General features: G+C 39.7%; 1 protein-coding gene across 2 annotated transcripts in view; it reads right to left on the bottom strand.

Annotated features, from left to right (window-relative positions):
• Positions 1–13944, bottom strand: part of LOC135479083 (low-density lipoprotein receptor-related protein 6-like) — a 38032-nt gene extending 24088 nt beyond the window's left edge. Inside the window, exons 1-2 of one of the 2 annotated variants that reach the window (XM_064758805.1) lie at positions 13176–13944; positions 2938–3388 (exon numbers count right to left, since the gene is read on the bottom strand). In XM_064758805.1, coding sequence (XP_064614875.1) covers positions 2938–3388; positions 13176–13245 — 521 coding nt within the window. In that variant the 5' untranslated portion in view covers positions 13246–13944. The remainder of the gene's footprint in view (positions 1–2937; positions 3389–13175) is intronic. The other variant, XM_064758804.1, reaches the window with a different exon arrangement.
• Positions 13945–14144: the final 200 nt, after the last annotated feature.

Genomic DNA, 14144 nt, shown 5'->3' with positions numbered 1-14144 from the left:
GTACGACCGGAGAGGCAGTCAGAATGGGCTGGACTTGATCTGACAGCAACCGAATTAGTGAGAGGATCATGGTTCATTGCGCGGCACTGAAACATTGACCACCTTGGCCACGGAAACCCCAGTTGGTGATGTACGTCTATTTATTATTCTGTTGATTTGTTGATAAATGATTAATGACGTGGAATTCATGTACGGCGACAGCACGTTTTAAAGCGAGAGTTGCACCAAAATAATCTATGTAAAAATTATGATTTTGAAGAAATTTCACGTTGAGAATTTCTGAGAATACTTCACTTACATGACGGCTGTAAAGTTGACAACGCTTTTCGAAAGCTACCTTTCAAAATGTTGACTCACAACATCTGAATTCGGATACGTGGTCTTATTTGGCAAACCCTTGGCTGCATTGTTGTAGCGGATAAAGTGTTTGCCTCGTAAACGGCAGATCTGAATTAGAACACGTGGTTTCCTTTGGCAAACCTGTGGCTGCGGTGGTGTAGACCGAGGGTTCAACCCTGTGTCTAGTCATGCCTAAGGTTTATAAACATGTAGGGATTGGGTCCCGTCTGCTACAAGGAGACGCCGTCGTGATGTGACTAATAATGTTGCAAGAGAGATTAAACCACAAATAAACAAAGCGTGAAGGGGTTCTTATCTGCTGCGAAAAAGACTCCAAACCAAGCGAGGCATCCACATACAACTAATAGACATGTAACTCCATGACTTTTGTGTCCCAGGAGAAAGATAATTTTAAAATGTCACTTCCCTGTCGGAGTACCAGTATTTCAGATGACGATAACATGTTTCTCAGTGTGAAGATTCTCAAGTTTGGGAAACTGGTTTTACTTTAGATCTAGTTAGTGAGAAGTGGGTACAAGTCAGGATATAGGGAGCAAACACTAGGGATTTGACATTGGTCATGTAGGCAGCTGCAGCTCGGCTAGCCAATTACAATGTCAAACAAAACATTCAAAAAAATAAACAGCATTTCGTCGCTGTCAACATACAAATGCAGATGCGGAATAAATATTGCGTCGTTATCCGCTGATACAAACACTTATATATCTGTGGCAAGCCGCGCGACCTTGACAAGCTTATACCAAGGACGTACTTGGTCACATGATGCAGCTAGAGGTCAGCCATGTAGATAGTGTGTATTATTTAGATAACTTTTTGACATGTGCAATCATCCACAGACAATTACCTCTTGACAAGGTCACCATGTTTGGGTTGCGTGTCTAGATTGTTGCGTGCCAGTCACGGAAAATAGTTAAAATATCAGTAATGAGTGTTCTGTGTTGCAAATTAGTATACATATAACTACAGAGGCATGTTGGGAGCACACGGGTCAGGCAGTGGTTATAATTTGCCTTTCTCACACAGGATTTCATCTTTGTGGGCATTAAATGATAAAGCATACAGAAGCATTTGCAGCGCTACAGTGAAGGCAGTGCGCATGAGCATGAACTCGTAGCGTAAAGAATGATTCCTTATTGTTCCTAAAAAAAGATAAATATTAAAGTTATTGTGTTAGACAAAAGCAAAAGAGTGTCACATTGACTGCGTTATGTGTGACCACCTGGCATTTTGGTCTTGTCAGCCAGATCGGATTTCTGTTTGTTCAGTCTGTATTCTATCACTGACTATGTCCCTTAGCACACAATTCATTGAGCGGAATGAAGCTGAAAGCAGTGAACAAACTACTTTTGAGGACAAGATTTACATGATCTCAAGTTTCCATTTTCAAATATATGACATGTAGCTTTGCATCCAAAACTTCTTACACGATTATCAGTCATAAATGATATTTCCTGGTTGTCAGCATTCAATCTCGACATTCTCTCGGTCATATCTGGACGATGTCTGAGTGTTGCAGGCCGGCAGCAGAACCTACACATGTATTTATGTGCTGCTTGACTGGAGCGCTGTTCTGAATATGACAGATATGACACCTCTAGAGTATATTGACAGCAGACATGACACTTCACCATTGTATACTCACAGCAGATATGACACGTCATCCACCCACACATGACACCACGCCAACATGACACCCTACGCACAGTATACAATAAAGTAGTACTTGGTCTGCCTCTTTGCACTGAACACAAATCCCTTTAAGTACCACAATACGAGAGTCTCGAGTTCGAACTCTTTGGTTGTTGAAGGTGACAACAGTCCCCCTGTATCATGTGACTTGTGTACAATGTGGTTATACCTTGCAGACATTAATTTACCGATCACTTGTCTCATCGTATTACAGAGGCACAGATGGCACTTCTTTCCTTTTACAAAAGTTCAGCTCCGCATTTTTCTCCATCGTTTGTCTACTCAAACGATGGAGTAGACAAACATAACTTTCTGTGAAACTTTTTTCAGACGCCATTGTTATAGTAAATGTGATCCTGCAATAGTTGCCAAAAATATTTGACAGGTCACTTCTTTTACCTTTAGCGATAGAAGAGTTCGAACTCAAAACTCCCCTATTTTATATTGGATTCCAAATTTTCCTCTTATGAGGCGGACGCTTTATACCACTCAACCACCATGTCACACGGTTGGTGTTGGTGAATGCATCAGGCACAAACGCTAGTTACTGACGTACAACATTAGTACTTAGTACTTACTTTCTGTTTTTCTGTATTTTGCACTTTCTGTTATGAAACTTACAAAAATAGGGTCTACACTTTCAGTATATACTTGTGTGTATCTTACTGATTTGATTGAGAGTTTACGCGTTTGTCTTCAAGAACACTTGTAGACGATACCGGGGGAAAACGACTGTGTACATTTCAGGTACCGTCTAACGAAAATCCACAACCAACACGTCGGGAGCTGGATTCGAACTCAAAACCGCATATTCACCGACTGGGGTCGCTTGAAGGATTGGTTCAGCGAAGGTCTTTTATACAGAAAGACAAATTAAACACTACTTACCCTTTTTGAGGATACACAGCTATTCCCATCGGCCGATCTAAATTCGTATCCGTTACAAGTTTGTGCGGGAAAACGGTAGAATTCAAACCGACCATCATTACCCAGTTATACACAGAGTCCGTAAAGTACAAGTTCCTGGAGACCCAGTCCACCGCCAGGCCCTCCACATCACTCGACGTTCCGTTAAACACATTGTTTGTCTCAGTGGAGCCGTCTAATCTCAAACCCTGAATTCTCTTGTTGCCTTTCTCGCTCCAGTATATAGTCTTGGTGTCGTACTGATACGCCAAGGCATTAAAATGCCACTGTATACTCGGTGCACTTATCTGACGTACTTTCAGCTTGCCCGTGGAGATCCAGTCTTTAGGGTAGCCTTCGATACCAACAATTTTAGCATAATCTATCCGTTTTGAGGATCTCTGGGCCCAAATGAGGTTAATTCCATGCTGAACTGAAACAAGGAAACACAATATGTTTCATATGCATGACGAATTTGTTGTTCATTCATTTATGAATCAACAGCTCATTTTCAGTTTTAGGAAATAACTGACATGGAATGGATTAGTGTTAGTATTAGATCGTGTCTATTTTTCTCTAAATAAAAGAAGTTAGTTATTCATTTAAAAAATCTACATCAATCAAGGTGAAGTGCAATCTGAATCCGAACAATGCTGCCATTTAGACTGATATTTTGACCGCGGTGACTCTAAACAATGCGGTCGCTGTGAGTTCAAATCCAACTTCCTCTCCGGTCGTACGTGGGAAGGTCTGTCAGCAACCTGCGGATGGTCGTGGGTTTTCACCCGGGCTCAGCCGGGTTTCCTCCCACCATAATGATGACCGCCGTCGTTTAAGTGAAATATTCTTGAGTACGGCTTAAAACACCATTCAAATAAATAAATAAATAAATAAATAAATAAATAAATAAATAAATAAATAAATATTTCGGTTGAATTCAAACCATTATCAAGACATGACGATTGCACTTTTTTTAATTCACATGTGTTCGTAATTTTCAAATCATGTGGCACGTCCTACACCGCGTCAAATGTTATTACAGACACGTGTCAAAAAGTATGTACTTAATATGTCATAAACTGACACAACTGGTGCCTATTTTCTTTACCATAATGACCTTATATAAACTGGAAAACATCAACACGGTTTTTACATACTCCTGAACCTGACGAGAGACTGCAAGTCTCAAATCTCAATCTCAAAATCTTTATTTAGTTACAACAGACTAATATTATCCGTCGAAACAGACACTCGTATACCAGCCATCAGAAATTAAAAGACAACAGTAAATCAACCAGACCAATTCCAAGAACGACGTTTAACACAAAATACCAAATAACTAAGAAAGTATATACAGTATAAAAATAGGACGGAATCATGAAAAGAGAAGTAGTCAGCAGTTTTCAATGATGTAGGAAAGACACAAAGTATATTCTAGGCGACTGATTGAAAAACTGAGTATTTAAACCGTGTACCATGCTAGCGTCAGAGATTCTGGAGTGAGTGAGTGAGTGCTTGGGGTTTAAAGCGCACTTAACAATTTTTTCAGTCATATACGACGAAGGAATCCTTAGGACAGATTTCCACCGCTCTTTTATCTAGTAAGCGCCCTGCCCGAGCCATTATACTGATACGGGTCAACCAGTATTTGCACTATCCCCTTCATGTTGAACACCAAGCGGGGAAGCTGCAACGTCCTCTTTTAAAGTCTTAGGTGTGACTCGACCCAGGATTGACCCTGAATCTACCGCTCCAGAAGCAGACGCTCTGCCAACTGTGCTAACGGGACCGGTCAGAGATTCTGGACGCTTTGTCTATATTTACTTACAAAAGAATTACACCATTGTAAAACATAATAAACTTTGAATGACGGCGTTTTGGAAGAATAAACTTTATACACTAGTTTTTTGCAGTAATAACTTGTGACTTTGATTGAAATCGTCACACAACACGCACGATGTAACAGATACTACAAGGCAAGAAATGTACACGCCATATGCAGAACCCTTCGGTATGTTACTGTCCACGTAAGGATAATTTACAATGTCAAAATTGAAACTATCCCTCTTGTCGTACAAAGAGAGAGGGAACCGTTTTTGTCGTTGTACAAATATAGGTCCAGATAGGATGTACCGTCTGGTTTCCCATAAACCCAGTGAAGATCGATATATATCTTACACAGCCTTTGCTATATATGGATTGTTTAAAGCTGTCAGGTCATCAATATACCGTTTAGTGCATGAGTAAAATCGGGCCTGGTGAGGATTACACGTTGTGTATATGGTTTCCCGAATTTCACATAAATGTTGTTAATGAGAAACTCAAGCAACTCGAAGAACAACGAAACATTCCATGAATGGTAACCCTCGTTTGTGGTGATGCTAACGTAAGTAGCCTTCAAGGCTACTTATGCCGACAGGGCAAACCATGACAAGTGCGATAAGAAAACATGTGTAAATGATATTCACAATCTTTTCATATACATACATAAAAGAAATATATAATAAGACATATGAAAAAAGTATTTAAAAAATACGTATGTAGGAGTATAAGATTTTGAAAATATTTATTGCCTTTTTGATAAGAATGGCTGAAACAGCTTAAATGGAATAAAACTAAAGTTCAAGTCTGGAAAACTGAGAATTGAGTTGGTGACACCACAGATTAATAACTTCATACTGTTTCTGTTTTAAATTCTCATTCTATGCTAGTAACACTACTTGAGTTAACAGTCACTAACACGTGTAAAGACATCAGACGGTTGATATTATGAACAACTGAATGGACGAATTTTTACAAAACCAGGAAAGCTAAGACATGTGGAAAAACTTAGGTTTCTTTGATCAATTTTTATTTTATTTATATTTGACGTAGATATAATGAGACATCAGTGGATTAAGGTTAACCAGTTCTTGGCTCCTTCATTACACGAATGCCCGCATCCTGCATGGCTGGATTACTCACTTAAGTGGTTTACAGCAGTCACGGCCATGTAAGAGACTCACGCGGGATTTTCACTCAGTTACATGACTATCATGATTATGTGACACACAACAAACTACGACGACCAATGCGGAGAGAAGATTTCTTCCTGAACATCAGGTCATGTGACAACGTTTCATTTGTTTTATCCGTGTTGTTCAGCATACAGTTGAACACGTGCTTATTGGGAGCGGCATTTTTACCACGAATGATATAAGGTCACATGTTAACTTGTTTTATTTTCAATTCTGAGTTTATACGTTATATATGACTGACAGCGATCTACAACACCTTATAAACTCAACGTATTTATTTTGTGCAGCGAATTTAACGCTTTTTTCCCTTCAGTTGCAGATTCTGAGGTGCAGTGATCTTTCCTGATTACTCTCACTTTTCTACAGGAAATCTTAATTTCCCTTTCTTTAAGATTTCCTTAGCAACGGATTTAAAGAATCAATAATAAATTAAATAAACTCATTCATCAACACCCGAATGAGCACAACGAATAGCTGATGATGGCGAACTTCAGCCTATCGTCGGTGTTTCTGTATCTTACCCCAATCAAACCATTTCCAGATGTGTAACATATGTGTTTGCATAACATCTCCATCCAGACTCATATGGTCTCAGCTACTATTACATGCACAGCATGGGGCAGATGTCATAAGATACAGATCCATGTCATCCGGTACTGTATGTACATGTAGCTGTTAACCTCATCAGTAATATATATAGTAAGCATATAATATCTAATCTCCAGGTCTAATATCTTAGCAGGTTGGAAAAATCAGAAATTTGACCTGTTTTCGTAAGTTACTGGTTCTACGGATTGAAGTTCACACTGCAATGTATTTGCATGTATTCAAAGTTCTTGCTGGCGTGAACTTATAAGACTGATGCCAAACCACATTCGCTAAGCAGCACTTCTGGATTATACCCAGCGAAATCAGACTACCAGCTACCCATTACCACCTCGGCCTGTTTCTTTTACATGGGCTATATATATATATATATATATATATATATATATATATATATATATATATATATATATATATATATATATATATATATATATAGTACTATCTTGGGTCATACTGTAACTGCCAGTATACAAACACGATATTAAAATGATATGTTAAAAACACGATAAAATAATGGGTTAGAGCATATCTCCCTTAATGGCAGAAACTCTGACATTGTAAGGTCTTGCAAAAAAATGAAACATCCTTTTGAACAAATGTGAAGGGACGTAAATTAGGTTTTTCGGCAATGAGCCTACTTCGCGATTGTACCTTATTCCGCTGAACTCGTTGCTAGGTCTTTTGTTGTTTTGATATCGCTAAGGCTTGTATACCCATCACGATGGTGTACCCATCGTGATGATTGTTATCGTAAGGGGTGGTGTACCCATCATGTTGAATAATATCGTATGGGGTTATGCACACATCGTGATGAATGATATCGCTAGGGGTTATGTACTCATTGTGATGAGTCAATCGCTTGGGGTTACATACACATCGTGATGAATGATATCGCTGGGGATTGGATACTGATCGTGATAAATGATATCGCTAGGAGTTGTGTACCGGTCGTGAAGAATGATATCATTAAGAGTTGTCTACCGATCATGATGAATGATATCGCTAGGAGTTGTGTACCGACCGTGAGGAAAGATATCGCTAGGAGTTGTGTACCGCTGGTGATGAATGATATCGCTGGGGGTTAAGTACACATCGTGATGAATGGCATCGTTAAGGTGTTCACATCTACAGTAATCAACTTAAGTACAACTGACTAAATGTACCATTTTCTGGTGCACCACCCAGATCCTATGTCTGCGGTATGAAAATTTAAACACTTCAGGAGAGGATTGATATGTCCAACCGTCTGAAAGCTCAATTTATATCTGTCTGACAAGTGTTGTCTGACTTTTGACTGCTTGTCTCTGGTATCACTTCTCTAATATTATTTTCAATTTTTGATTACTTGTGTCCTGTATAACTTTTCTGAGATTATTGACTACTTTTGACTACTTCGTCTCTATTATTAATTTGTTATAACCTTTTCACACTATTATACACCTTTGACTACTTTTTCTATACTGTGACCTTCCCCTGACATCATTGTACAAGTGTAACTTCTTTGTGTCATTACCGGCCCCGATTGCTAATGGGTAGAGCGTCCGCCTCGGATTTGGGGTGGGGGTGGGGGGTGCTGGGGATAGATCCAGGGTCAATCCTGGGTCGGGTCACACTTAACACCTTAAAAGAGGAAGTTGTAGCTTCTTCGCTTGTGGTTCAGCATAAAAGGGATAGTGCCACGACTGGTCGACCCGTATCAGTAGAATAGCTCGGGTGGGACAGCTTGCTTGCCTTCAATACGTCGTCTCAATGAAGCAGCACTAGACAAAAGAGCGGTGGAAATCCGTCCTGCGACAAGGAGGCACATGACATGCACTCGAAGGACTCCTTCGTCGTCACTCACTCACTCTTTGTGTCTAGTAAGACTTTTCCCACAGAACATCTGACTGCGTGTAAATATACATGTAAAGAATGTCGTCGTATAAATTTTGCGTAATCTTTTTATATTAAATATAACCTTGAGTTTTGACGAACTAATTCACATGCACTGGTGAAAAAACTAGAACGGAAAATCAAGGATATAAAAAGAAGTAATTCATTACTTCATGTGTGTTTTACGGACAAGCTTTCCTTCGACGATTGTAGAGTTAAATTAATTAATTTTCCATTGACTTGCCCACCATGATTAGGCATAATGCTGTTCTCAGAAAATGATTATTTAAATGTCAAGGAAGGAAATACCGATGCGTCTGTAATATTCAAATACAGTTCGTAAACCAATCACACTGGCGTTTCAAATATTGAGATTCTCTCAAGGCCCGTTTTAAGAAGAAGAAAAAAATTTCCCAACAATTTCCCAACTATGACAATGTCGCCGTTGCTCTGGTTCTCATCTACGCCACATAAAATAGTTTATAATATATCTTAAAATATATAAAAATAGCACATCATATAATAAAATAATATATAAATCTAAGATTGCTTCTGTAGCCTAATGCCAGCCCACCACGATGTTGGGAGACCCCGAGATCAAACCCGGGTTCGGTCATATCAGAAACTTTAAAAATGCCACTTTCTGCTACCTTGCTTGGCGCTCAGCACTGAGAGGTTATAGCAAAGAACATGACTGGTTGGCCCGGCGTCAGCATAATGTGATGCAATGTCATATCTAGTGTCTTTGGCATGATACTTCAGTGGCTGCCCTGCCATAAGAAGAGACAGTATATGTAACTTAATGACTCTTCGACTGACTGAAAAATTTTGAAGTACGTCGCTAAACCCCAAGTATACATACATATAAACCTAAACACCAATAATACATGTATTATTAAAATCCTAGCGGCAAAATTATACTTGAACGTCCATGATTTTTATCAACCTGTTTTCCTAAATACCAAGAGAAAGGTATTAATACGTTAACTGTTGGAAAGAGACAGAAAAGTAAATAAATTCAAGGAATTTTTCACCACCGCCCCATCTCTCTCCCCCCACCTCCTTTCTGATACGAAGAAGGACTACTCAAAGAGGTTGTGTAGACTTATGTTAATTCGTTATCCAGCTACCAATGAAAACATCGTGTTGTCACATCCGGAATGGTACATAGTGGTATTTAAAAAAATATCCGGCTATCTGCGGAAACGTAATAACATCTGCGGTTAAGATCCGTGTGTAGCACGTGAGTGCGTGAGGATGGAGAAGAAGGAGGTGGGGATGGAGGGGGGGATGGAGAGGGTGCCTGCTTCAGTACCAATTATTTAGAAGCAATGTGCTTATCGGGTCACAATGTCACTTCATGTGATACAGAATCTATGCGTCGAAGCTGACATTCGTATACTATCCGTCAACCAAAAGGACGTTCCAGGTCAATAATTCCAAGGTCAGTTCCCAAATAAGACCCTGACAAGGAATAAATTAGATTAGAACCTTTCATTTTTGTATCATTTTAAGATAAAGAGATTATACAGTACACGTATGTATAAACAGACAGGATTTACATGATATATTATATAATATATGTATGGGGTTTTTTTTGCTCCTTTTTGGAAATAGTTAAGGAATTCTACTTTATGCTAACATAAAGAAAGTACATGTAATTCTAGAGATTTCGAAATGAATTTGGGAAAAATCTTCATTGTAAAATATAAAACAAATATAACGTTCCTGTATGCTGGAAATGACAACACGTTCTATAAAATGTTGCGGTTATGGAAAAAAAAAAGAAAAAAAGAAAAACAAGTTGGGGTGAACATCCTTCAAGAACATTGATGTGTACCAGGCCTCTAATCCCGATGATTCAGAGAGAGCCACTAATCCGGACGATACGATAAACACGTACTATCAGAAATCCTGAGGACAACAATGATAGTCAAAAACAGAGCTATACAGACACCACGTAAGAATCTGTGTGAAAATGTTTGAAACACATCCGATTACGCGGTACAATGACAATCCCTGTCTGCATGGGCCAGGTGTCACTGTGGTTATTATCAGAAACCACTAAACTTCTCTCGCACTGAATCGAAAACATGACACCACGGTCTGAGCTTGTGTGAATACTTACCTTTAATTTGATTCATTTATTTGTTATTCCTAACGATCCGACAAAATCCTTTACCTTGTAATTATCGCTATAAACTTAAAATCGTTTGTCCACTAACTCAAAACAACTGGTAAATACTGATTTACTTTGTAAATTTTCACTTGCTGTATCTTCAATGTGCCGATGAAATCCTCTTACATCTTGATAAGTCCTGATAAGACACTTCATCAAACCAGGATATTACCGGCGTGCTTCAGAGAAAGAGAGTGGGGGGTAGGGGTAGGTGATTTAGGTCTAACACTTTACACCGGAAGTAGCAATCGTATTTAGCATGATACCAAACCATACCACACAACATCCTAATTAGCCGCTTTAAAAATAATAGTTTCACAAAAAAAAAGAAACGTGTCAATTCACAACCTCCCATAATAATATAGTACAAGTTAGAAACCAGATTCTGCAGGCAACACGCGCGGTTCCTGCATTCGCTTATCCCAAGAGAAGGCCTATATATGTACGGTAGAGATTAATTAGACGAATTGAACAGTCGTCTTCAGAGAACGGTCATGCGCCATGACCCTCGCCTAAAGGAACCACGGGCTGCTAAACGACCAGATGGTTTTAATTCTATGTTTACATCTGAATTAATTCCGCCCGGAGTTGGCATACAAACAAACCCCAAATTCTCCCACCGTTCTCCGCTGGGTAATACAAGGCGTTTGGTTTGGCAGTGATCCCCCGCTGAAACCAGTGTACAATCTGAGCACGTACACTTTCCACATTGGCATCTGTTACATTAAATGTGAGCTAGTGGTTTGTGAATGCATGCTCTCGGCATGCGCACATTATAGGGTCTAGTCAACATGGGCATCACTTATAAGAGGCATTTCAAAATTTGCATATTTCCTCGTCTGCGCGCTAATTGAAAGCACAAAAATGTCACTGAAACGTTCTTTTACAAACACCTCTTCCGATAACCGACCTCATCGATTATGATTTACTATTGATATCTCTTACAAATACCTAAATTGATCAATTATGTTTGTCCAGGAACAAATTATTATCTTGCCGAATCTTCATCTTACGTTTAAATGTTGTTAAGAAACACTTAATACAGAAAGCCTACAACATAAAGAGTAAAAGCAAAGCAGCGGCGACAGTACGATAGTTGAAGAGCGGTCACAAGTCACCGGTGAAGTACGGCCTCTTGTCAAATCACCTCAGGGTTTAATTCTAACTGTTCATGACACAGCATGAGGAGTAAAACCGGAGCAACACGCAGACAAAAAATGTTAGGCTATCTTACATCGACAGCCAAATGTGACTATCAATGTCAATGACCACACTCTCAAGGCTTTTTAGTTTAACTTAAACTTCGAATGTGTGTTTTAATCCAAGAGACATATTGTGAAATAAGGGACACCCAGGTGGAAATGAACAAAACATCTTAACATTGTGAATACTCTGATACCTTCGCAAATTTGAACTAAACACCCTAATATTATAAATTCACGGACAATATTCAGTTTGGCCTATAAAAACTCTGTACACATGTACGCACTTGTAGTTTAATTTAAAACTTGCTTTAGCCAAGAGGGCGTATTTAACGGTTACGTGTGACCATTTGCCAGCTATTACACTGCCGTCGCTGCTCTAGTTTTACTCTCTATACTTTACGTCTTTAATTATATTATAAAATCTCGTAACATAATGACATGCCAAGGCGAAAATGAAATTTCTGTGAAATCGCTCAAATGAGTAATCCATATATCACGTAGTTACTTTCTTAATGTTGTCGCAGAATCTCAGCCTTAACTGATAGTTTTCATTAAAGATACTATGTATTATAATGATTATTATTAATTATTATACAATGATGTTATAAGTGTGTAATGACAAGCACTTAAGTCTCGACAGTCCTGGATAGTCGATCTTGATCGTTTGGGATTGCTGGATTTTTGTACAAATGAAACTCCACGCAGCTAGAATGCGGTAAGTTCTGAGCGACCTACAGCGGTCTCTAATGGAAAGCATCAAAAATTTATTAACCGAGATCCAAAACTAGATCAGGCTTCCTTTCCCTGAAATAACCTTAAAGCACTGGTTATATATATATATATATATATATATATATATATATATATATATATATATATATATATATATATATATATATATATATATTTATAAAGTGAGCCAATTATAATAATGAAGGTACATATGCGTGTAGCAGATGAGCTACGGATGTTAAAAAGTTGACATTTACATTGTCGATCCAGTAGTATTGACACGTGCCCCTATTACGCCGTAGTATTTCTTGTTGCAGGCAATAAAACTCACCAGTTTACAACAAGAACTGCGATCGGATAGGAGAATTGTAAACTTACTGATTTTTTGTAAACAAGTGAATGCATAAAGTTTGTATCAGGCCATCGGCAAAACAGCGCCAAGAAAAACATGTTTATTTAGACGGAGCCCTTGCATGCCCTTGTTGTGTACAGCGGCTGTATAAGAGAGCCCTGCAACAGGTTGGCGTATATAGGCAATGCGACTGGAAGGTCACATATAGCTTGTACTTGTCAGGCTTGGCAGTGGGTATTAGAACAGCTACTTACCGGCCATAGACTCCGTTATCAGTATTACCAGTGCGAGCGTAACAAGAACCAGATGTGCCGCGGTTGCCATGCCGGCCTCCTAAATACCTCCTCTTTCACAGCTAGCTGCAAACTTGGGCTTCCGTAGAGATCTGTTCAATACGCTGATAACAACACAACAGGGCAACTCTGTAGTAGATGGAACAATAATAATAGGTCGACTGTGCGAACAAATCACAACATGAGCACTCATCCCTGTATATACGTGGAGGATGGCGTGGGGCTGCCACAGAGGATATGTTGGCAGTCGATGCTGCACCGCCGCAATATTTGCCAGGGCTTCAGTGTTAATAGACGGCTACGGTGTCCCCTTGACCAAAGATCGGGTAACCCGGAAACTCACTTCCTCAGTCTGTGGTAGAGAGCGTCCACTGCGTGACAACTTACTTCAGCTGGGCTCTTGGAACCGGACCAGTCCCTCGAGCGTCGCCAGAGACCGCCGCACCAAGGAGTTCCACAGAGATAGCCAGATAAAACCTGCTGTATGGTTCTTGAGGCAGGATCAGCACAAGTGGATGCGGGCTTAGAATGCCCAGCCTCTGACGCGCATGCCGGTCAGACGTACCTCCACCCTCTTAGTGGGACACTATCACCACACACCAGCTGGCCGCAGGGGCGGGAGAATTGACACCGTGTATGTACACAACGTTGCATAACTACCTTGTACCTGTATCTTACAATTCCATAAGGACAAACATCTTTCGATAGTTCCTGGTTCACGAGGCTACATGTATACAACCTAGCCCCTCGTCCTGTCAAGTCTTGTTTTGACGCTGCATTCCCGGCACTAATACAGCAGCCCCACTTCAGTTTCCGCTAGAACTCAAATATCTGGCATTTGGAATCGTATTCTTTACCCACTGTACGGCTGGATTTTCTGGCTGTCATTAGTGTCATTTTTTCTCTCTCTGTCTTCCTCACCCGCGCCCC

This window comes from Liolophura sinensis, chromosome 12 (genome assembly GCF_032854445.1).
Source record: "Liolophura sinensis isolate JHLJ2023 chromosome 12, CUHK_Ljap_v2, whole genome shotgun sequence".
NCBI lineage: Eukaryota > Metazoa > Mollusca > Polyplacophora > Chitonida > Chitonidae > Liolophura > Liolophura sinensis.
Note: the sequence above shows the minus strand (reverse complement) of the source record. Positions and strands in the feature narration are given on the sequence as shown.